Source organism: Aquila chrysaetos, chromosome 7 (assembly GCF_900496995.4).
Source record: "Aquila chrysaetos chrysaetos chromosome 7, bAquChr1.4, whole genome shotgun sequence".
Classification (NCBI taxonomy): Eukaryota; Metazoa; Chordata; class Aves; order Accipitriformes; family Accipitridae; genus Aquila; species Aquila chrysaetos.
Genome location: NC_044010.1, coordinates 8,737,298 through 8,762,465, shown reverse-complemented (window position 1 = coordinate 8,762,465; position 25,168 = coordinate 8,737,298). Strand labels below are relative to the sequence as shown.

General features: G+C 36.5%; 1 protein-coding gene across 10 annotated transcripts in view; it reads left to right on the top strand.

Annotated features, from left to right (window-relative positions):
* LOC115343670 (ABI family member 3 binding protein) overlaps window positions 1-25,168 on the top strand; it is a 170,152-nt gene that overhangs the window by 85,435 nt on the left and 59,549 nt on the right. For 7 of the 10 annotated variants that reach the window (XM_030019930.1, XM_030019928.1, XM_030019922.1 and 4 more), the window contains 15 exons: window positions 242-316; window positions 2,172-2,237; window positions 2,774-2,848; window positions 7,949-8,014; window positions 8,453-8,515; window positions 9,585-9,650; window positions 10,033-10,098; window positions 11,561-11,635; window positions 12,703-12,777; window positions 13,766-13,840; window positions 14,705-14,779; window positions 15,345-15,419; window positions 16,698-16,763; window positions 18,024-18,104; window positions 23,072-23,140. In XM_030019930.1, the coding sequence (XP_029875790.1) occupies window positions 242-316; window positions 2,172-2,237; window positions 2,774-2,848; window positions 7,949-8,014; window positions 8,453-8,515; window positions 9,585-9,650; window positions 10,033-10,098; window positions 11,561-11,635; window positions 12,703-12,777; window positions 13,766-13,840; window positions 14,705-14,779; window positions 15,345-15,419; window positions 16,698-16,763; window positions 18,024-18,104; window positions 23,072-23,140 (1,068 nt within the window). The remainder of the gene's footprint in view (window positions 1-241; window positions 317-2,171; window positions 2,238-2,773; window positions 2,849-7,948; window positions 8,015-8,452; window positions 8,516-9,584; window positions 9,651-10,032; window positions 10,099-11,560; window positions 11,636-12,702; window positions 12,778-13,765; window positions 13,841-14,704; window positions 14,780-15,344; window positions 15,420-16,697; window positions 16,764-18,023; window positions 18,105-23,071; window positions 23,141-25,168) is intronic. The other 3 variants (XM_030019923.1, XM_030019925.1, XM_030019926.1) reach the window with 3 other exon arrangements.

Here is a 25,168-nt window from a genome sequence, read left to right as displayed (position 1 = left end):
AATGTAATAGATATGAGAATACCACTCTGATCAAACTCATGTTGTATCCATACCATAGGAGACATCAGCTTGGTTGTTCTTCTGTCAGTCATCCTATAGCTGACTTTCAGGCCATTTACTGTCTTGATTTCTACTTGTATCATTGTTTCCTTTTGCAGAACAGCTTCTGTCAGCTAAGTACTGTGGTATTTTAGCGGCTTTGATGCCACTGCAACTTTTAAAACTCAGATTCTCTTTTCAGCTTCTGATGAAACACTGCCTATTTCTTCAAGATCCACAACGTTTGCTATTCCAGAAATGCCATCAACAAAATCTGGTAATGACATTTCTTGAAAATGTAATTTTATTAGTGTTAGGAATTCTCACAAGAAATGTCCTTATACTTTTGGTTGTATTGTTAATTTACATTTCTTTACCTTGGGGTTAATGTTATTACAGGAAGAAGGTGGTATGTTGCTGCATTTGGGATAACCACATTGAAACAGTAGGCTTTTAGGATTATCATGACACAGAATAGTGGAGTATTACAGTTACCTTATTTTTTTGATAATTTCATATTACACACAGATTATAATTTTTCTGGAAGTTTTAAGGACAGAGATGACTCAGATTATCATTATTGATTTGTACTTTAGTTGAATATGAATTTACTTATACTATAATCACTGATTTACATCGATATTGAGCCCTGCCCCGATTCAGCTGTCCTGATTTTGCAAAAGTGCTATATCGACAGATTCCCTGAAATAAGTATAACTACCAGCAGCCACCAGCGGATGGTCATTTTAAATAAATAAATAAATAAATATAAGTATTTTTGTCACTCATAATAATCTATTTGTGCAGTATAATTTCCCTAAAATCTTTTGCTTCAAAATTATGGTTACACAAATATTTATTGTGATAAAGGGTGGTTTGACAGGTTCAAGCTGAACATGATATTTGTTTGGTTTGGGTTTTTTACAGTAACTGTTCAAATACCTTTGCAAACTGTTACATTTGACTCAAGTAAAGTGGAACTGGGTTAATTATTATGACGTTTTCTTAATGTCTAATATGATAATTTCTCATACAAGCACCAATATATTTTCTTTTACTGGCTTCTGGTTGTGAAAGCTTATTCTTCAGCCTCTTTTATTTCAGGTTTTAGGCTAAATTCTAAAGCCTCTCAACAGTTCATGTTACAGAACGCATATATAGTGTGGTTAGGCTAATATTAATGATTCCGACAGTTTTCCTGTCTCCCTGTGAATGCAATGGTTCCTTTTTTTTCTAAAGCTGAAAATTTTATACAACTTCGTGCTGTTTTAAGTTGTTTGCCCTGTTAATGTTCATTTGATGGAATTTTTTTCAGCATCTAGCATACTGGATGCCCCTTCCAACCTCAGTTATGCTGTGTTTCACTGATTCTGTGATACTGCTTTAGGTTGATACCGCATGCTTTTGTTATGCAGTGAACCATTCCCACATGACTTAAAAATGCAGGCTAGCTGGATTTAACGTGTATCCCACATTGCATCAGGTGTGTTTATAAACTGAACGATAAAGTTTCTAACTTTGATGTTTAGTAGTGAGCTTTTGTGTGCAGGCAAAACAATGCTTCTTGTAACTTGAGCTATTAATTTAGTCTGTGCCTTTGCCTAAAGAGGTCATCTACAGGCTTTTTTCCATGCTGGATGTATACATTTTCCAACTTGTGTGCTTAAAGTGATGTTTTTAGGTTGAATTAAGCCCTGATTCATAACTTTATGCTTAATGTCTAATGTGAAGGCATGCTGTATCAAAATAACATTAGGCATTTCCAGCTCCTTATTTAAAAGACTTATCTGGAACATGCAAACTGAAGTGTAGGGGAGAAGGGGTTTGCTGTGAGCTGTTGCTATTCAATAGAATTTTAAAATCAGATGTAGACAGCTGGCCTTGTAGTAAATTCCTTCAAAATTAGATGTTATATATAAAAAAAAAAAAAAAACCAAACACAAATCCAACAAAAAACAAACCCACAAGACAAAGAACCGAGTAGGCTACTGAAAATATCAATTAGAAGTGTGTATACAAGAAATCTAAAATAAATTTCGACCTTCAGACCTCCTAATAAAGGCCCAAAGATCTCCTTATCTAAAGACTGATCTCACTCATTGTTTCAAGATTGTTTTCATATTTGATCTTAGCTACCCAGGGACCAGGCCTGAAATTCACATGTCATCCCTCCATGGAAACCAGAGGGAGCGTGACGGGTAAATAGCGTACAATTTCATTAGCTTTTCCCTCCCTTGCCTTCACTTCCATTGGCTGTGGACAGTGCTAAGATTCATTCAAACACATTGCTTTGAAAACTACTTGATGCTAGGCCTTTTTTTTTTTTTTTTTCCCTCCTCCTTTTTTCCCCCCCTCTCAACTTGGCCATTTCTGTATAATCAAAGCTGAAAAATAATTAACCACACTGACTAAATAACAGTCTACAAAAAGACCTCCGCTAGCATATGTTGCATTTAATTTTCTTCTGGTAGTTGCAATTTTCTTTCAAAGAATAGTTTGTTAAAAAAAAGGCCAGTGAGAAGAATTCTACCTAGCATGAGATACCAGAATTAACCCTGATTTTTTTCACACTAGCTTCAGTGTTTATGTAACACCTCATTTCACAGCTGATCTTTAAAGCTGCTGCCATCTTGCTTGACCTCACATCAGTGTCATCTTGAACTGCCCAACAGCTGCTGTCCAAATACTGTGGCTCTGAAGCCACTTCTCATTTTAACTCCAGATTTTCTTTCAGCTTTTGATGAAAAGCAGCACATTTCTTCAAGATCTGAAACATCTGGCATCCAAGAAATGCCATCAGCTGTACCTGGTAATACTTGAAAATGTGATTTTTAAATAGAAATTCTCACAGAGGTTTCATCATACTTCTGGTATATTGTTAGTTAAGTTTAACATGAATCAGAATAACTACAAAACTGTCATAATTCACTTGCTCTTAAATACCAGACTAACTTAGGAAATTTTGTATGATGCTCTAAAACAGTAAATACTCTCTAATTTTGGTCTACATTCCTAATATTCTTACAAGTTTGTATTGCTGTGCTTGATGATAATAGGCTTTGGCATGTCTTATTACACATAGTAGCATTCTCTTTTTAAGTTGTAATACTGCAGATGGGTAAGAGTGAGAGCTTATATAAGTTTTGTTTAAATCTGTGAATGAAAGTATTCTAATGGTTGAAAGTGTTGAGTAAGTCCCATAGAAATAACAGGATCAATAACAATGAATATGTAGGCTTCAAAATAGTAGAGAATGGACACTTAAGTCCTTTCATTTGAATATATTTAAAGCAGGTATCTAAGTTAGACATTTGCTGCCAGTAAGTGAGACAGCATAGGTCCAAGGCTTATAGAAATAAAAACATGCTTGTATCATATATTGCTGTAATGCTTGAGTACAACTTTTTAAACTAAACTGCACAACATTGTAATTAACAAATTGATCTTGACCTGGTGCTTTTATGGTAGATGTGATGCTTTCAAACACCCTTGAAACCCATTATACCATTCTCCAGTAAAATTAAACTGGTTGTATGATGGTATTTTCTTGATATTTAAATTACTTACACTGATTAATACATATTAATCTAAAGTATATAGTTTCCCTGTTCTTCCTTGCTAACATTTATTCTTTAGGACTGTTATACTTCCTGTGTTCAGAATATAAGCTAAAACTTACCAATGCCTTACAAAATGATACTGAACAACTACAGTTGTATCAGTGCTCAAGGTTCTGCTTGTTTTACTGTCCCTGCATGAAGAAGTATTTCATTTACTTTCAGTAATTACAATTCCATCCAAAGCCTAATTTAAGTTGTTGCCAGAACTCCCTTGCAGTAAAAAGTGGACTAAATGGGTATTTGACAGGAAACTTTCAGTAGTTGTCCAGCTGCCTGTAATTGCAGGTTAGTGGGAAAGCCTGCAAATTGCAACTAAACATTCTTAAAATCAAGAAACGGAGATGACTTAAGTTTTATACATTTATTCTTCAGAGGTATTAATCAGTATTTATCATTAATGCATCTTCCATAGTGAGCAATAACTTATGATCAAGTGCCTTAACAGAAAATTTCCGTAGTGGTTTTCTGTATATTGATATAACAGCACACTCAAGTTCAATTCTTTATTCTGCATGCTTTGCCTATAAAGAAAGTTATACTGCACTCTTTTCAAACCAGAGGGATCAATTTCCCAACACTTACAATGTTTTGGAGAATGGAGAAAATCATGTCTGATCTAGTCTGGAATTCAACATAAACATAGCCATACAAAAATAAGTCCCAGATTTGAAGGGGAGTTAAAAATGTGATTAAATATGATAATAATGTTTAATTAACATATTCTAGGCATAGGCTTGATATGAGATGGGAACCATTAGCATGTACAGTTGTTTGTATTTAAAGGGCTTCCTTGAAATAATCTAAGGAATTCTGGTTTTTAGTTTTGCATGTGTGTGTTGGGGAGGGGAGGAAGGGGGAAAGAAGAGAGTTAACAGAAGGGTCTTTCAACTAAAGGAAGGTGAGGAAGTCCAGCCACACAATGAGGACTGTAGTGAAATACTTGCTTACATGTTACTTCCCCTGGAGTGGGTCTCTTCGTGATCTTAATGATCTCTTTTAAAAACCTATTGCTTAGTTGGTCACTTGTTTATTAGCTGTTTTTAGCAAATGTTTACTTGCCAAGGTTCTTCAAGCCTGTTTGAATTCTTCCTCGTTTCTTGAAGACTGATTAATGACTTCACATTTATTGTGCTCTACGGAGCTACACAACCCAAAAAACTAATGTGGTTATTCAGGTAATGAGCAATACTTTCAACCTAGACTTATTTCTTTCCTTTAAAACCACAGTGTTACCACTTGTGCAGACTGCCTATTTCAAGGTGACTTTCATATCTGATTTAGCTACATAGGGACTGGTCCTCAAGCCTACCTCTCATTCTTTCTGGAAACTAGATAAACTGGGTAAGCAATGTGGGATTCCATTTTAGTTTTCATCACATTGCCACTTGCTTCCTTTTTTTCTGCTGTGAACACGTTTGCTTCCGAGTCTGAATGGCAAGCCTGTTAAAGAACTGTTTTGTGTTAATCACTTCTTTATCAGTAGCTAGAAAGCATTTTTGGTACAAAGTGCTAGAGAACTGGTCTTTTATACTAACCTGTAACAATTTCAGTTTTCTGTTGGTGTAATTTAAACTCCAGAAAGTGTAAAAGAGGGTGATTCTTAGGAGTTCTGTCTAACATCAGATATTGGAGCCTGTTGCCCCCATATTGGGCTGCCTATCTTTCTCTTTATTCACATAGTACTGAGAGGACTTTTAAGCATTCAGTATCGTGCTTGTGTTTGCAGTTACATCATCTTGAACAACACAGCTCGTGCTGGGTAGCGTGTTGTGCTATCCCAGCAACAGTGAGATTCCTCTGCATTTTAAATCCAGATTTTCTTTTCAGCTCTTAATGAAACACAGATAGTTTCACATTTCATGTCTAAAGCATCTGGAGTCCCAGAAATACTATCAATCCAATCTGGTAAGGACATTTCTTGCAAACTGAGTGTTCTTGACAGTGAGGAATTAGAAGACTTCCAAGTATGCTTTTGGTGAAACGTTGGTTTAATTTTCTTTACTTTGGGGATGACAACAACTGCAAGATAAAAATTCTTCATGGGGTAGTACTTTCATTTGACATGTATTATGATGTTTACAATGCTGGATTATGATTTTTTTTTCTTAGTTCACTTTTGCAATACTAATCGGTACTATTACCCATAATTGCCATTGAGCAATTATATATTACTTAATGTAATAGAATTTTACAGTATAATGTCCTGGGCACTTCTGTGCCTGTGAAATACTGCGAGGCTGGTAATCAAACTTTAATCTCTCCATTATATGCAGAGTATCCTGATACAGATAACTACTGTATTACTTGACGTTATACTGCTTTTTATTTTATATTTACTTTGCTATTACTATAGTGAAGTTTTGTGTTATTGGTATTTAAGACATCTTCCTGGTCAGTTAGAGTGTTGGGGGAGGGTGTGATGTGTCTAGGAAATTTGCTTTGTAGATTTATTTTCTGTTGACTGTTCATGTCCACTTGTGTTCTTCAGGTTGTAAATACTGCAGTTGTGTAGAATATTCAAGTATATTTCACATGAAGGAAGACTCTTAAGCTATGCTGTAGTGAGAAAATTCTTATTAGGGAGATGAAAGATAGCACAGTGGGCATTGCAAACGCAAGTTCTTTTTTTTTTTTTTTTTTTTAAATAGCTCAAGACTTGGTAGTCCAGATATGTCTAGGAAAAAAAAAAGAAATATATGTTTATTTGGGGGCATAAAAGGTTTGTCAGCCTTCTGCATGTATCCTAAAGAATGAAGCCAGTTTCTTTAATTTTTTTTTTTTTTCCTCTATAGGACAAATTTAATGCTGAACACAGGAACTCTCCTTTTCTTCTTTTGGTATACTCTGAACTTTGTCTTGTACTGCAGATCTCTGTAGATAGTTGCAAGGGTTCTATAGTATTCCCCTGACGCTAACAAGTAGGTATTCTGTTTTATATTTGCCGTCTTAACTGCCGTGTTTAACAGTTCTTCAACTCAGTGCTAGTAAAGGTGCAAACATTGGCTAGGTAATTCAGAAAACATATTTGTGGAGCTCTTGTTATTCCCATTTTTCAGCAAACAAAATGAAGATGGAGAGGATAGTAAATAGCCCAGAGCCACATAGAAGCATGTAGTCAAATGGGTCATTGAAAGGGAGAAATTTCTGAAACTCTTTCAGTCCATCCCCCTGTCAATCAAGTCTATAAACTTTTATTGCATTTTTGAAGGATTTTGGTTGCTTAGACTGGAGGAGTCTAATGGAGTTCTTTCAGAACAAGAATTCCATGTTTGAAATTTTCTCTTTGTTGGTCCATCAAATCTGTGCTCTTCCACTTTTCCAATAATGGGTTCTTGCAAGTCTGCTGGCAGTTTTAAAATTTCGATTCCATTTTGTGAGGTATCTACTCTTTGACCTATCTTCTGCTTGTGTTAAGAATTTGCTTTATGCTTTTATAAGAAACTCTCTTTTTTCCTAATATTATATTCTTACACAAGTAAAGGGATTTTTATCATGATCTTTGCATTTCATTTGTCATTTGCATATCTGTTCATTAATTTCTGTAAAATAAATGTGACTCTTTTAGCTCATGCTTGTCTCTCAGTGTCGATATGAGATCCTGTCTGTTTGAAATACTTCATACCTTTTCAGGATGAAAACCTGCTCCTGTAAATTAAGGAGATATTGTTCCATTAGAGATTCTTACAGATTTTTGGTTAAGAAACCATAAGTTGTTCTTTTTCTCGTAGTTGGCTCAACTCTTGATGGAAATCCTTACTAAGTTCACCTGCATACATTTTTTCTGCAGAGAAGCTATTGTTTCCTTTTTTCCCAGGCATATATTACTTTAGCACCAAAGTTCAGATTTTTAAGAGTAGTGAAGCATATAGTAGTCAGAGCTAGTTAATTGTTTTTCAGATTAAATATAAGGTGGTCATTTCCAAAACTTGACAGTATCTTTGATGCGGGCTGAAGTTCTGGCTACATATCCATTGACTAGTTCTCAGTTTATAGTTTGAAAATACTTGTTTGATGCTAGAAAATGGATTTTGGGATCTGTCATTTACTGCAGTTAAAAGGCAGCTCTGGAATGTCATGACTGCCATTATTGTCTACTAGGAGCAATGTTTAGCCAGTGGTTGGGTTTTTCGGTAATACAGAGTGACAAAAAAATGATGTATGATTGATTTGGTGGGAAAAGTATACCTGAGAAACCACAACCTAAATACTGATTTATTTGGATGTGATGCTTTCATACGCATAGAGAGACTGCCATAACATCTCAAGATAGTTTCCATCTCTGATCTTAGCTCTCCCAAGACCAGTCCTGGAGCCCACATCTTTTCCTTCTCTGGAAACCACGAGGAGAGTGATGGGTAAACAGCGATTCCATCATCATTTCTATCACTTTGTCAATACTTAAATATGAAAAGTATTATTTTTAAAATTCAGTCAAAACCTTTTGATTTTTTTTTTTTCCTGTTAGTGGCAATGCCAGATGTGTCGGTGAGGTGGTCAGTCATTTATATAAATGATAACAAGGAGATACTTAATTGTTAAGCTTCTCAATCCTTCTTCATAATTTTCTGCTCTATAGGCCTTGTTCACTAAAAGGTTAACTCTTTGTATTCTACATTAACTCAGCTAGGCCACCCTGATTTAAACATGGAATAACACTGTAGTGAATGCAAATATCTACGTAAAAAAGCTGAATGTAATAAGGGCTTCATTCATTTAAAACTCTGTACTGACACTGCTTTGAAAAACACTGTTCATCTGTAATATCTGAAGGCAGTTTTCTGGTTTAATCTTAGTTACTCAGAGACCAAAGCTGAAATCTACTTCTGCTTACTTTGCAAGCCAAGGAACAGTGGAGGGTAAATATGATATTTTCATTTTTCCTTTTCCTGTACCATCACTTGACATAATTTTCATCTGCTTTGAGCAATACCTAGGTTTGTTAATGCACTTTGGCTTGCAAAAACACTTGCCATACTAATGACATGATTTTGATGTTTGAACTTATGCTTTTTTCCATCACTTGAAAAAAATCACTTTTTGCAGGGACAGCTGGAAAAATGAATTTGTCACGCAATGCCTGTGTGTATTTAGATGCAGTTTTTATTTTGAAAATTCTTTCTAGAATTAAATACTCCAGTATGGCAGAAATATAATTTTACTTCCTCTTAGTCTTGCTATTGATGTGGTATAGCTGTCCCATGGATTCCTTACAGGACATCAATTATTTTTTCCTCTTCTGTTTCACTAACTTGAGCACTGAAGTTCAAGCTTCATCAACAGGCATGTTACTTATCAGCTTAGAGACTAACCTAAAGGAAGAATGGGGATTTTCAGATGTCATGGGGAATGGTGAGGCCTTATATAGTCTGTTCTTTGTAAAAATAATAATAATAATAGTGACAACAACAGTGAGAAAATACATTTTTGCAAAAATTATTGAACTTCTAAGGAGAGTTGGGAGTTACGACTGAATATTGATAGGATAATGTGCAATTTATTCCTCCATGCTGGAAAAAAGAAGTATTTAGTATTTGTAGTTGCTTGCATTTGAGAGGTACCCACCACCTGTCATCTCAAATTCTGAATCCAAAGGTGGGTGTCTTTGCTCCCATGTTAGGTCTGCAACAACTGTTTCTTGGGCATCTTTCTAGGAAATGTAAGGAGTGCTTTGGTGAAGTAGTCATATAGCCATTTTTCTGCTGATGGAGAGCCATTTAGCTACTGAGTTTCTAAGAGTATTCTGTTAGTTTCAACCACGGCAAGGTGACTGACTGCCTATTTGGTCACTGAGTCACAAGATAGTGCCAGGAGAAGGCATGTGTTGCCCTAAATACGGACATTTGGGGTGCTGTGAACCGGTGCTGCTTGTACTGCCATGGCAAGACTGTGTGGATATCTCAAGATCGTTTCCATGTCTGACCGTAGCAGCCCGGAGACCGGACCTGGAGTCCACCTTGTCTGCTTCACCGGAGACCACAAGGACTGTGATGGGTAAATAGCCAGTGATTCCCTTCCTGCTTTGATTACTTTGGCAATGCTTTTCTCTGCAGCGATGAGCCTGTTCAAGTGTTTTGGTGTCCTGAAAAGTGGGTCCGTGATGCGGTTGGTCCCTTATGGCTCCTTATTAGAAATTGCTCCATTTGTAAGCTTTCTGCTGCCTTTTTTGGGGTTCCACTTCTAGGTTTCCTCTGTTACCTTGGGCTACCTATGCCAGTTGAAAGATAGCATCATGCTACTACGGGGAGCGATGCTGTGACGTGGAAGCCTGCCCCGAGCAGGGCCATGTCTCCTTGTCCATAGCTCTGTCTTGATACCACCCATGCGACAGCAGCCTGCCTGAGGACCTGAAGGTGGTTTTTGTGTTTGATCTTAGCTACTCGAAGACCAAGGCTGGAATCCACCACTTCTTCCTCCCTGGCAACCGAGCAAACCGTGATGGGTAACTAGCAAAACATCATCTTTTTTCATTTTCTCCTCGCTGTCTCCCTCCCCATCATACCTCCCACCACAGACCACCTGGCATCCTTGTCATCTTCCATGGAGAGTATGAAGACTTGTTGGTGCAGCTTGGCTTGCTGAAGCACTCGCCGCGCTTGTTCTGCGATTCTGTTGTTTGATCCCACGCTTTTTCCATTGCTGACGAGCATTTTCTGCAGGGACTGAGTGACAGCTTGTGTAGAGAACGTATTATTGCACCTTGCCTTCAGCTGCCATCCCCCTGCTTCTCTGTGTTTTGGTAGCGGGTCTGTCTTTCTCTGGCACACTCAAATGCGACAGCGTTCTTAAGAGGCAAATTCCGTCTGGGCTGGCACAAGAGGACAGCACTGCAGTTCAGCTGCCCACCAGGGTTTCCTCGTCCAAGGTTGCAGCTATTGGTTGCTTCACAGCTGACTTTCAAGGTGGCCGGTTGTCATCTGCCCACACCTTTACGTTGCCATTACCTGGGATTGGGAATGCTCTGCTCTGCTACTGCTTTTGAGGTCACGTTAGGGTTTTAAGAACGACGCCTCTTTTCGGCTTCTGGTGAATGACGGCATGTTTCTTCAAGTTTCAAAACACTGGCAGCCTTTAGCGCCTGGCCGTGCTGCTGACCTAATTTGGTAACGATATTTCTTGCAGCCCTGGTAATAATGCAAGGTGGGAATTGTCCCAAGAGGTGTTATTGTGCTTTTAGCCAAACTGTTATTTCTCTTGAGCCTATGTTGGGCTGAAGCATAAGTGTAAAGATGAAACTGCCCTATGTGAAAAGCCCTATTTACTCAAGCCATTGGATATGGTACTGGGTGACCGTAGGTTCCCAAATGTGCTGGCCTTGTTTCTTGCTTGTTTCTTGGTGTCACAGTCTAAGTGATGGAAACTGATTCTGAAGTGTGTTTTTGTGTAGCTGGAGAAATCTTCTGTTTTTGTCATCTGAGTATCACATACTTCAGGGTCTTTTCCAATGATGCTGCAATTCTTGCATATGTTAATCCTTGTAGGATCCCTCTACCTTTTGTTTTTCAAGAAGATGCCTTCTGTGTATCAGAAATTGTACATCTCTCCTCTGTCACGTCTATTTTTAAGTAGTTTTTTCAAACTCAGTTTTTGTATGTCACATCTTGTTCTGCAAGGCCTAAGCAAGTCTTTGTCTTTCACTTTTCTTTAGTTAAGTTTTATCTCATCTTTTTTCATATTTTTCTGTCTGAAGTATTTGAATATTTCTTCATATTTCTTGCAACAGCTTCTTCATCATTTGCATCACCAGTGCATCTTCACACATTCTGATTAGAAAATTCATTCCATGTGCATTTGAGATTTTTTCCTGTCTGAAGTTGCTAGTTCCTTAGTAATGGGTTGAAACCTGTTCAGTCTATAGGTTCAGATGATGCTGAAAAGAATTTCTGTTTTGTTTTGTTTTCCAGCTTCACTGGACTCTCATCATATTACTTTCCCATCCCAAACATCTGTATTTGCAGAAGTATCAAATATAGAGACTGGTAAATTGTATTTATGATACTTCCATAGCTTATGATTTTTTTTTTGCATCAACAATGTTACAGTTACAGGCTGTTTGTTGTGATTGCTTGGTGTTGTCTGAAATAGAATTTTGTCAGCAGTGTTTGGTAGGTAGGCTCTATAACTGCATGATGATATTCTGTGGCATAGGTTCAAATAAAAAAAACACAGGAATCAATATTGGGTTTGGTGGTTTTAATCTGTCAAATATAAGGACCACCAGCTAGGTGGAGTCATTATCAGTTATGAAGATCTATTCTTGACTGGGAGATTATACCCTGGGTGATTTTTTTGTTAGTCATACCATACACATTTTTTTTTTGGTGGTTTTCTCCATTACTAACCATTTTTTTCAAGTTATGTTATTTTATGTTGGAACTTTTCTTACTGGGATCATAGCTATCCAAGTTTAAATTTGTATTCATAGCAAAAGTATGAATGTGCGAGAGATGAGAAGGAAAGTTATCCTGAACCTGATACAATATTCATCCTTATTGTTTTGAATTTTCTGCCTCACCTTCTGGCTCTTCAGTATGTCACAAAAGCTGTGTTAATTTATGTTATGTCAATTTAATTTAAATGACAAATTACATATGTGTAGTATATTAAAACCTGTAACTTAAAATACTGGCACCTGTTAAACTGAAACAAGGAAAGTGTTAGCATAGAAATAACTGATTGTAGAAATTCATATTAGCATATATTTTAAGAATGTAGGTCTCTCTCTACAGATGCAGGTGAAGTCAAAAGCATGTATTTTTTGATACTACATGTACAAGGATCAACTGACTCCTGTTGATAAGTCTGCTTTTAGGGGGACTGCAGTTTCTGTCAGGGTATGTCTGTTAGGTGTGTGTGACTTTTTCAGAACTTTGAGGTTTTGTTCATTCCTTTGCAAGCTGGAAGTCTTGTGAAACTGTATTATAGTGGTGTTGGCATCTTGCAAAGCAATGTAAAGCAATCTTACTTTTTCTGACACCACCACCCCCACCCCCATTTCTGCACCAATATGAATCTATCTCTAAGGGTTATTTACGTTTTTCTGCAGCTACAAGTTCAGCTGATGTGGAAAAATCTATGCCTCCATTTTCCAGAACACCTCACGTGCTAACAACAACTACGGGTAATAGTAATGCATTAGCTCTTCAGTTAAACCACTTTTGTTGTTTTGATAGCAATTTTGGAAATCCTATTCATCCCAGATACTTTGATCATCTGCCGTACTTGTCTTCTGCTTGAGTCATGATCATCAGTGTAGACAAAGTACCCTCTTTCATATGAGCCAAGACAACTTATGCTTACTGCTGAGAAACTCACCTGATAGTGTTTCTGATCTTATGTTTGTCTCTCAAAAAGCTACTAGGGCTATTTTGAGATATATTTAAATTAAGTAAGCTTGGTTTAATAATAATAATAATAATCATCATCATCATCATGCCTAAAGCTTAATAAGAATCTTAAAATTACTTGTTTTTTTCTTTCAAGCTTAGTTGTTATACTCTCAGATAGATGGTTACACACCTTTATATACTCTATATTGTTTATGCCAGCATAGTAAACTTCTTCCTTACTATTTCTTACTGTTCAGTGATTTTTTTTTTACTTCATTTTACCCTTGTCTTATATGTGTATATACAGATATATACACAGATTATACGACATGAAAATTCACTAACAAAATCTTGAGAGACAACAAAGCACTGAAGAGAATTAAGAGAGTCTTTTACAGAAATACATTTGCAGTGTTTTTTAGTTTTGTAGATTAATTTTTTTCTGCCTTTTTTGGAGTGTTCTATGCTTATAACCATGGTGTTAGAAGTTTTTATCATTATATTTTCTGGGTTACATTAAACTACATGGACCATGCTATCTAAAGTAATATTAGCTTTGGTTGGCTGATACTTTAGTTTCAGTTGTCCTTTTAACCACTAGCTTCAGCTCCTACTCCAAACCATTGTCAAGATAAGGCGTGCTTATTGTGGGTGGACCTCTGCATTGCAAATTACGTATGTTGTAACCTATAATGTCTTTTGTTTGTTCTTATGAAACAAAAAGAGCTATGTATAGAATTAATAATCATAGATACTGTGACCTGTTTTTTTTTTTTATAGCTTTAAGTGGTATTCAACCTGTTCTTTCAAGCCCTGTGACACCTAGTAAGCCTGAAATAGCAGGTGCTGGACCAGGTACAATAGTCTCTACCTAGTTCTTAATTCAGTAGCTCAAACCATGCTCAAAAACTCACTGAAATGAGTACGCTGGTAATCTTCACTTTCAGTGCACATTTGGATTAGACCCTAAAACCTGTATTTTGAGTTTAGATTGCTGTTAATGGTTGAAATTGGTGCTTTCTCACTCTTAAAATGCATACGGCAACTCATAGTTACATGATTCTTCTTCAGTATTTTGAAAAATATGCCACATAGATAATTGAGAAAACAGTATTTATTTTCCAGTTGTGCTGATGAAAATACTGTGATATATGCTGTAGACTTCATTCTACTGCTGTAGCCTTGTTAAAAATACTGAGGAGGGTGTATCTGTAATGGCATGAAATTGGTTAACAGTCAGACACTTGATGCTTTTGGACTGAAACTACAGTTAGATCAGTTGTCACCTTTCTACTCCAAATTTTGTATGGTTTTAATGTCTGACTAATTGATTGTTCAACATGTCTTCTTCATTAAATTCCTACATTTTACACCATACCATCTTCCTTTGGTAATGGACCAAAACTCAAAATGTTCCAGTGCTCAACTTAAAATCTTACTCGGCAGTGGTTGACATCCAGACCAGTTGCAATGAAGGCAGGCGAAAACGAATATCCAGAATTTCTGCACATCACAAATGCACTGATTTATAGTCACTGAAGCTCTGTGAATTCAAAAGACTGCATTTCTCTCTGTTGCATACTAAACTGATAAGTGTTGTCCAAGCATTAGTAAAATATTTGTTGTTCTTGTAAAAAGAAATTTGGTTTTGCTTGTGAAGGAGGAGTTTCTTCCATTAGCCCTTTGCTCTCTTATGACTGTCACCATTTCTTCCAACAGCAACAAGTGAATCCATTCTGGAATCTTTCACACCTAAAACTTCTCGTCCTTTTCAATGGCCAAGGGTAACATTAGGTAATGTTGTTGTTTTCACCCAGCGTGAAAAACTCTGTGTTTGTTTTGAGCACTGCATCCCATATGAATACATTTCTTCCAGTATATCATTTCACATGCATAATCATTATTCTTTTTCCTGGTTATAGAGTCTTGTTCTTCCATTGTCATTAGACTGATTCTTCTTGATACATCTCTGTATGACAACATAATTCAGGATGGTTTTACTGTCCTCAGAGAAGTAAAACTTGCCTCTTGCATGAAAAACTCCATCATCCTTTTATTAGAGTGTTCTGTCTATCTCTCTCACTCTCATGCACACGCATGTGTTGTCTTTGTCTCTCATATGTAGAGCTTTCATAGTGGAAATTGTAATTGTTCTGGAGACATAGAATCTATTTCTGATCTAGGCACAACATTTCAATATCATCTCCATTCCACACTTTAAACTCTGATTTCATTAGGTGGCTTTGACATTCCATACTAAGTTGTCTTTTCTTCAATATAAACTTGTGGCATGTGCTGTTTGATGTGGGGAAACCCTTGTTAAACAATTTTTGATTGCAAACTGAGCTCTTTCTTTCAGCTCCAAAAGAAATACCACTTACTCCTTCTAAACTGAAACCATCTGCTACCCCAGAAGTACAGCATGTGAAACCTGGTAATTGTGCACACCGGTTTTATAAGTCAGTATGCAGAGACATATGTTCACTAAAAATACCTAAGCAAAACTTCCTAAAAAGGGCAGGAGCTATGCAATACATGAGCATCTTGACTAACGCATTATTCTAAAATTGGCTATTTGATGTTGCCTAACAAAAGGAATGAGAGTTAAGGTCATCAGTTTTATGCATTTGGGTTGTGATAAAAATATGAACAAGGTCTCTAGTTTTGTAACCTCTTTAAAGGACTGGAAGGGAAAAAAACTTCTTCTGGATGGCACAGGGCTTTTTATATCACTTGTATAAACAATGTATATGATTATTACTTCCATAATCTCTTTTGCAAGTCCCCATCTCCCCTTTCACGCGGACATACTATGGCAAAGGTGGCATCTTTGCTAGTCACAATAGTTTGTTGATTGAAAGTAAAGTACCACTCGTGATGAATAAGTGCTCCTGCAGGGAACTCAATGGAAAGGATTGCCATTTTAGTGGAAATAGGAGAGCTTTCTCAAAGCCCAAGGGAAAATTTTCATATACACATGAGATTCATTCTTTGACCATGGGAACATTATCATTGTCTCGTGTCTTTTTTCCTTCTCTGCTTTTTGATCAAAAAATAGATCTCTGTACTCATTTTCTCCTGGTCTGGGATTAAGGGAGATGAATTTGCCTCCTTAGTGATTCAGGTACTGGACCAATAAATATTATGGTGTGCGTTACTAGAGCCCTAAAATGTTTCTGTTCTCATATCTTATGAACAGGCAGGTCAGTAAAAAGCAGGAGTTGCCTTTGATGTCTTATACGTGTCTTACAGTCGACTGCAGGCTCTGATTTAAGATTTTCAGCAAGATTTTGGCATTTAGAAGTTTCCTCTTTAGTATAGATTCTCTGGTATTTGTTATGGACTGCAGTCTTTTTCTTCAGTGAAAGCCCACATCTGTCCTTTCTCACTATTCTCTCATAACATAAAAGAAACATATTTGTTGATTGAATCAAACAATGGATTAGAAATGTCGTGAGAACATAAAATATGGGGAAGGAGCCTTAGAAGTGGACTCTCACACATAGCCAGGAGCGTACAGTGTGTAGTTTCATAGGAAACAAAACTAAAAGGAGTGTAGGGTGTTGTGCATAAGAGTAGTACTTAGCTGCATGCTTATCTAGTCTATTTAAAAACAAACCAACCCCCTGAACTATTGGAATGATAATGCTTTTGGCCTACTGCTCATACATCTACTGATCTGTTCGATTACCCTTCAATTTTTCTCTTCTAGCCCCTAAACAACCACTTTTGGAGCCTAAAGCTTCTCAGACTGTTGAACAACCAAAAGCAACGCTAGGTAATACATGTTTCTGTAGCTGTTGGTCACTATTCTTTGCAGTCCAAGCCACAGTTTGTACTCTGTTACTTTATCTCATACCTTTTACTATATTTAATACATTTCTCAGAGCGAGGAAAAAAGTTAGGAAATAAGCTTTCAGAAATACGTTTTTCTAAACTTGGGAGAAAAAGAAACTTGAGGTTTTTTTCATACAGTTTGACTAGTTCTGTAGTACAGTAGAATTTTGGGCATCGGAATTGTCTTGATTTTGTTGGGAGTTTTTCTACACCGACACACTTTACCCTCAGAAAATCATCAGAAACCTATTGGAAATAATATTGAAAGGCCAAGTGCAAGGTTAGTATTGTGGACATTAATTCTAGAACTCTCAGTGAAGGATTCCTGTGGCACTAGGTGGACATGTTAATTCTAGTGTTCTTTTATGAATCCTGAATGTCATTTTGGCTTGAAAAACACTTCTCAGTCACTCCATATATCTTATTCTACTCTGTTCTTTCTATAAATGTCATATGCTTTTCCACTGTGTCTATTGCTATGTAACTTTTTCTTGGAAAGCAGTTTCACAGCACTGCTTTATAAAAATGAACAAAATTACTGACTAGACTACCTGAAACTCACCTTAAGCTTCATCTGATGTCAGACTAACAGTCATATTTAGCTAATTACAGTTTCAGCCCATGCATGTTCAGGGGAAAAAATGTTTCTAGGACTGGTTGCTCTTAATTTTTACCCTTTAGATGACACTACTTACGCTTTAATAACAGAATTTAGTGACTACAGTTATGAAGCAATTCCCTTTTTTAGTAATGATTCCATGTTTTTCCAGCTCCCTACCAGTAATTTCTTTACAGTGTTGAAAATCAAGGACATTTTTGCGTATTTTGTCTACATATGTCTTTTGCTGGCTTAAAATCAACCTGGAGTTCAAAAGGATAAACAGCATTATTATTTTACCTCTTAGGTATATTGCAAAAATGAATTTGCTAACTTAATGAGAGGAACATTTTGATGTGATTGTAAGCTACAATTACATATTTTGAATTTACTTACTGACCGTTACAGTGAAGAACAAGCGGGTATTTTGCTGGGGTAGTGAAGTGTTAGGAAGATTTTTGAGAAGCCGCCTTAGCAAATCTGATTTTGCCATTTGCTTTTGTTCCTAGTAGCCATTCGTTGCTTCATTTCAGGCTTGAAGAATGTGATTTTTATGTGATACAATGGAAAAGATAACATTATAATCCAGTATATTTCTTTCAGCTCCTAAAGAAGCAAAACTCACACCTTCTGCATCTAAACCTAGACCATCTGCCAGACCCAAAAAGCCACGAACTAAACCTGGTAACTAACTTCCATAGCAAACATTTGTTATAATGTCTCACTTAAGTAGTAGACTTTAGTTTAAACTTATTCTGTGTGAAGCTCAGCACTTAGTCATCAGAAAGATAGGCACTGAGGAGAGCTGTGCTCTTTGAGGAATATTATTTTTGTATTGAACCAAAAAAATTTGAAGCAAAGCAAGAAAACTTTCAACTTTTATATCCCAAATCACTAACTCTCATGGCCTGACATTGAAACAAATTGTTTTCCTGCTTTTCATTTAAAAATAACAAGTTTTCCAACTTAGTTCAGCACAGGGTCCAGAAAATGCAAATTCTCCTGCTTTGCTGATGGTTATAGCATCTTACCTAGAACCATGGGAATTGTATTGATTCAGTGATCATTAATACATATGTAGACTTACCTGAAACTGTGGAAATAAGAGTGAAATTCTGCTCTGGAATTTAGTAAAGGCATATTTTATGATGGCAAACGAAATTCCACCTTCAAACCAGGGTCTAATTTGGTCTATGATGTATGTCAGAGAATAAAAGGCACCTGGAATTTTCTGGAGCTGAAGAATAAGTGAATACAGTTACAAAAATATTACTAGTGTTACATGGTTTATAATGAAGTTAGAAAGCTTAAAATTGCATAATTGTATGTTGTAAGAATATATTACTTAATCCTGGAAGAAATCAGGCAATATTATTAAATTATTTCCAGATTCTCTTTGAATTATTTTTTTGCTCATAAAAAGAATTACTCTCTTCAGACCAAATAATTCCATGTGAAGCTTGTTAACTAAATGGTATTTATGACTTGGAACTGTCTCAAAATAGTGTGCATAATTAGTTTTTCATGGTGATTACAGCTCCTACAACATTTTTATTGTAGGAAATCCAGTATTGTATTACTGGAATAATTACATTTGTCTCTGCTGTAGGTGCCTATATCTGAATATAGATCTGAATTCTGCATGGGTTTTTTGAAATGACAGAGAAAACAACCAACTCATTTGGAAACTGTTGCATAAAATTGTTTTACACCCTTGGACTCCCAGTATCAACACTGTATGTTGATGTCTCCACAATGAATGGCTATATAACAAGTTTCTGTATAACTACAAAGAAGGTGGCATGATTCTGTATTTGTACGCATGCCTCTTGTTTGTCCTTTCCCTGCTAGTGGTTTCACTGATCAATCGAATGGAATCCTAAGAAACAGTTTTTAGTCATAATTAAGCTTGTAATGATCTTCCTGTGAGTCGGTATTTGTGAATTTGGCATTTGTTCTGATGGGACAAATGATGATGTTCTTGTTCAGAAATTATTGTTTGAGGCATAAAACATGCAGTGCATGGGGATAACTTGGGTTTTGGGTAGGTGGCAAAATGGTCAAAGAGCAGGATATCCTCTGTACTCCAGCGTAACTTGGGAGTTCAGCTTCAATTAGAAATTTGTGTCATGACAGTGGTTGTCACCTTTCCTTAACGGTGAATCAAAATAATGAAGAATATGTGCCAAATTTATACTTGATCACTGACTTACTAATGATCCACTTTGGGTCAAAGAGAATTCCTGAAAGTTAATTTTGGCTGTCATTCTTTATAAGACTTTTGTACTCTTTCTGGTAAAGTATTTGTCTTTTTGCAGTGGAGCAAAAAACTTCATTAAAAAAAAAAAAAAAAGGCATAAGCAACCTTCAGTTTTTCCAACCAACCAACTGTACATTCAGGTGAAAGTTTGCAGCTTCATTCTTCTTGATATTTGGGCAATTGAACCTGTTGCATGAAAAAACAGTTCTTGTTGCCAATGTGATCATGGCCAACCATTGTGCTCACTTGTATTATTGTTAGCATTAATCTGTCTAAGCGTACTAAGCTCTCCATTTTTCAGGAAATGAAATTATAATTAATTTTCTACTATGCATCCAACTGCACTGTAACATTTTCTTTCCAGAAAAGTGCAAGAATAGCTCTTTATAATGAACCCCTGTAGATGCATTATAAATTTGTACTTGCTTGTGCCTCTAGTACAAAATGGTAGTTCTTCATATGCGTCCATGCATTTCCATTTGTGTGATATGGGACTTTTGCAAGAGAACTGCAGAACTGTTTTAAAAACAAATAAGCAGAATTTATCTTTTGTAGAGGAGGATCTCAACTGCCTACCATTTGTAAATTTCCGTAGTCTCAATACAGTACTGAAGATAAGATAGGTAATGTTAGATAGATCAGTGCATCCATGTAGTCGTTCCTTTTACAGTCTTCTCTCCCTTACCAGGACTATGAGGGTCCTGGAAGGACTTCTAAACATGCGTTTTCTGAAGTATAGTCATACCAGAGAACCATGGCTTCTCAGCCTTTGAAAACTCTGCTTGATAACTTGGTGCATGTCTTACTATTTTTTGTCCTTCAAAGTCTCAGGTACCTGGCTGCTCGGTATTACAACCCAATAATCTGATAAGTTGTTCAATAATATCAAGAGTAACAAGAAACTTTTATGTCAGAGTCCTCTTATATTGTCTGGGAGTTTTATTTAGATGCTCTGCTTTCAGAAAGGTCAGAGGAAATGAAAGACATTTTGTTTCCTCCCAATCTTATTCTCTCATCATCATTCTGAGAAATCCATCTTGCAGTTCAACCTTTTCTTTTTGTCTAGAAAAGTCTACATGAAATGTGAATTATATATCTATTAATGAACTTTTTAAAAATAGGCTGAGAAGAAATCATTACCAGAGACTTTCAGAATCTCTTTAGGATGGGAAGGAGAATGGCACTGTTGAATTTTGTTTGAAAAAACAAAGAAATGAAAAAGAAAAAACAGATCCAAGTGATTTAAGATTAATCAGGAAAACATGGTGCAATGAATATATGGCCCTAGGTTAGTTTTGGAAGAATGGGCAAAGTACCTGACTTGTAGGTTAGTATGCTTGTTACTGGATTTCCCTGCTTAGATGTAGAGCACAGTGTAGTGCTAAGGCACGATACATTATGCAGTACTTTGTGCTCCCAGGAGTAGAAAAGCAGTCTCCAGTTGTTAAATAGGTAAGAATTCCCTGCTGATCTTTGTCATGACAGAGCAATACTTCCACATGTGGCAGTTCAGAGAAGAACTTGGCGAAGAACAGGGATCCTACTAGTGAATGATTTTTCCATAGCTGCTGTATATTCTCATTCTTCACCTTTTGACCCCAATGAGTACCAGAGCCCTGTGGTTGGGAGCAAGAGCTGATTGCATTGGCTGGGGTGGATTTTTTTTTTTTTTTTCTTTTTAAAAAGAACTGTGCTCTCACTTCACATGAGCCATTTCATGCATTATCATTTTCAATAACATGGCTTAAAGGGGATTGTCTTGAGGAGAGATTTACCTACCCAGAGAACGTTAGTTTAGAGATCCAATTCCCAGAGAACATAGGAAAACTTCAAAATTGCTCTCTGTCAGAATTTTTTTTCAACTTTTTAGTTCCCAGTAAAGCTTCTCCTTCCAAACCTAAAGTCTTTTTGTATCCAGAATAGCCTATGACAATGCTGGGTAATTGCTGTGTCCTTTCACAGAATCACAGAATGGTTGAGGTTGGAAGGGACCTGTGGAGTTCATCTGGTCAAGCCTCCTGCTCAAGCAGGGCCACCTAGAGCTGGTTGCCCAGGACCATGTCCAGACAGTTTTTTAGTATCTCAAGGGATTGAGACTCCACAACCTCTCTGGGCAACCAGTTTACAAAATTGCGCAAATTATTTGTCCTGAAGACATTTGGGAGTATTTTGCTTTCTTAGAGTGGTTGCAATAGTATCAAATACATCAATGATTAACTATAAAAAAATGCTAGTAAATAAATGAGGGAAGATTTAAAATTCTGAATGAAATATGTCAGTTCCTTTATTCAGTCTTTTAAACTTAAACACAGTCCCCCCAGATATAATCCCCTCATCATAAACCTTCAGGCAAGGAAATAGAGACTTTTAAATTAATAAAGTAATTTTATGTCTAAACTGATGGAGTTTTGGAAGTTTTAGATCTCAGATTTTATTGTATTTAAAAGTTTTAAGGTAACTTCCTCAAAATGAGTGTACTTGTGACTTAAAATGTTTGTGAACTTCAACATGACAATTTGTCAGTATGTCCAAAAATAAAGTTTGAGGCATGTTGTACAATATTCATCAATCATTTTTTCTTTCTTGATTAAAATCTGTAACATGATAAAGAGAGAGAGAGCACCAGGAGGTGTAGGTAATAAAACATAGGCTGAGATCAAAGCAGAGTGAACAAGTGAAGTGTGAAGGTTTGGATAAGCACATTGATTACTTAATGATTATAGATATATTTAGGAATGAAAATGGACTCCAATCGTAAAGTCACGCTAATACTAAACAATTCTACCAACATTATCTTCAAAGTTCTTTATGTTTTTCAGAGTCTTTGGAGTTCTTTCCTTTCAAACCTAATTAATTACTCTGGATAGAGATGGGAAGGTTTTTAACTTGATTATCTAATGTGCTGTAGCACTAGAAAACCTACTGGGATCTTCAGCCTTATTTTCTGTGACTTTGCAGTTATTTACACCTAAAATATTTCGCATCTAACCTTTGCATCACAGTGGAAGAAACTCAGGAAAATTAATAGAAAGATTTACCAAAGAAAAAAGATTTCTCTGGAACTGTTTCTTTTCAGTGGTCTACAGCCACAAAGAGGAAAAAAAAAATTGTCAGGAAAACGGGAAGATGAAGACTTGGAGAGCTCCTCTGCCAGTGGTGTTCCTGTAGCATAAATGCACCTTTTCTTTTCAAAGAGCAACAAAGACCACATAGGGTAGTTACTGTTGCTTAAGATCATTCAGTAAATTTATTACTGACTCGGTGTTTCCATTTGAATAGTGGGGAGGAGGTGGATTTTAATTGGGAAGCAAGAGCAGCTGAGCCATACCAGAAGTTGAGAAATAGGTATAGATGCACTTGTATTTCTCTGAAAAAATTCTCTTTATTCCAGCAGCAGCCATTCCGGTGTCAGTCACTACTAGGAGTCCCTACACATATGAACGTCCAAAGACTGCAGAGGGTAATAATTGAGTCGTCTTTAGTCATTCTTCTTTTCATTGGTCTGCTAATATGTGCAGTTGAAGACACCATTTCCTTTAGGCTTTTTGCTTATTCATATGTGGTCCAAACCCAACAAATGGAAGTATAGTCTTGGTGCTTTATTATTCCTCCATGTTTCTAGCATGGAGATAGTGTCTTCTAAAAGACAGGATATCACTTGAAAGGTATCTGATTAGAAGCTTCAATTACATTAGAAGAAGAAAGAAGAATTATTGCAATAATTAAGATTTTATGAAATATAAAAATAATATACTTAATCTTAAAACTACAGACTGCTGAACAATTTCTGCAGAGGGAGGAGTTCTTTGTTGCACATAACCGAGCATTGCTTGATAATTTCTCAAATTTATGGAAAGTATTGCATCTTTTCAATTAATCCATGGAAACTTGTGTTCAATTTAAGAAAAAAAAGTAATTCTAGTTTTAGTGAGGAGGAAAGTTTTATAAAAAGTAGTGCATGATAGTTACCTTTTTTGGTATGGGAATATATATTTAGTGATGTATTTAATAAATATGTTTTTAAGGTAGACTAATAACAAAGGTGTCCTTTGCAGTGAGCCTTGAAATGTTATATCTAATTCAAAGGAAGATTTGAGTCACTGTTTGCATTTACTATGCAGATTGTATTCTGAGAAGCACTTCAGGATGCTTTCAGAGGTATAGCTTTGCTCTTTAAAACCTGGATGAAGTCAACTACATATATAATATTTTACTGGATGAGGATGGCTTTAAGTCTGTGCTTAAATAATTTGATTAAATAGAATTGATATGTTTTGGTTAATTAGCAACAAATCACTTTGATTCACTGGTTCCAACTGCAATAAATTCTGCTTCATAAAGTACTCTCAAAACTCTCCTAATGACCTTGATTTGCCAAGTTCAACATCAGATAACAATGGTTTTTTAGCATTGTTTCTTAGCTCTCTTCTCTTTAGCTTTTGGCTAAACACTTAAAATCTTATTTTGCTGTAGAAGAACATCCAACTCTTTGGTTACCTGTCGTGGTTTAACCCCAGCCAGCAACTAAGCACCACGCAGCTGCTCACTCACTGCTCCCCCCCACCCAGTGGGATGGGGGAGAAAATCGGGAAAAGAAGCAAATCCACGGGTTGAGATAAGAACAGTTTAATAGAACAGAAAAGAAGAAACGAATAATGATAATGATAACACTAATAAAATGACAACAGCAATAATGAAAGGATTGGAATGTACAAATGATGCACAGTGTAATTGCTCACCACCCGCTGACCGGCACCCAGCTAGTCCCCGAGCGGCGATTCCCCGCCCCCACTTCCCAGTTCCTATACTAGATGGGACGTCATATGGTATGGAATACCCTGTTGGCCAGTTTGGGTCAGGTGCCCTGGCTGTGTCCTGTGCCAACTTCTTGTGCCCCTCCAGCTTTCTCGCTGGCTGGGCATGAGAAGCTGAAAAATCCTTGACATTAGTCTAAACACTGCTAGCAGCAACTGAAAACATCAGTGTGTTATCAACATTCTTCTCATACTGAACTCAAAACACAGCACCGTACCAGCTACTAGGAAGACAGTTAACTCTATTCCAGCTGAAACTAGGACATTACCCTTTTCTTCAAAGGCTCTGTCTGCTTGTTTTGCCCATATCCAATAATATTTCATGCATTAAACCTACAGCACCATTTTTTTCTGTGTTCATTCATTGATACAAACTGAAGGTCATTTCCTAGACTTCATTTCTTCATTGCTGAATGTGAATGTGATTCTTCTGTGGGACACCATTTACTTTCAGCTTAAATACTGGTTTTTACAAACCAAGTTTTTTCCAGTATTCAAAATCACAATCCACACATTTGAAGCCCAAATCATCTGCTAAGACCGAAACACCTCAAGCTACATCTGATATGGCACTTCTTTTGAAATGGTGTACTTTGAGGCTTGCTATTAGTGCAGAAAGTAAAAAAGTGAAAAATGTCAACTTTTTTTTTTCTTGGAGGAGGGGAGAAGGAAGT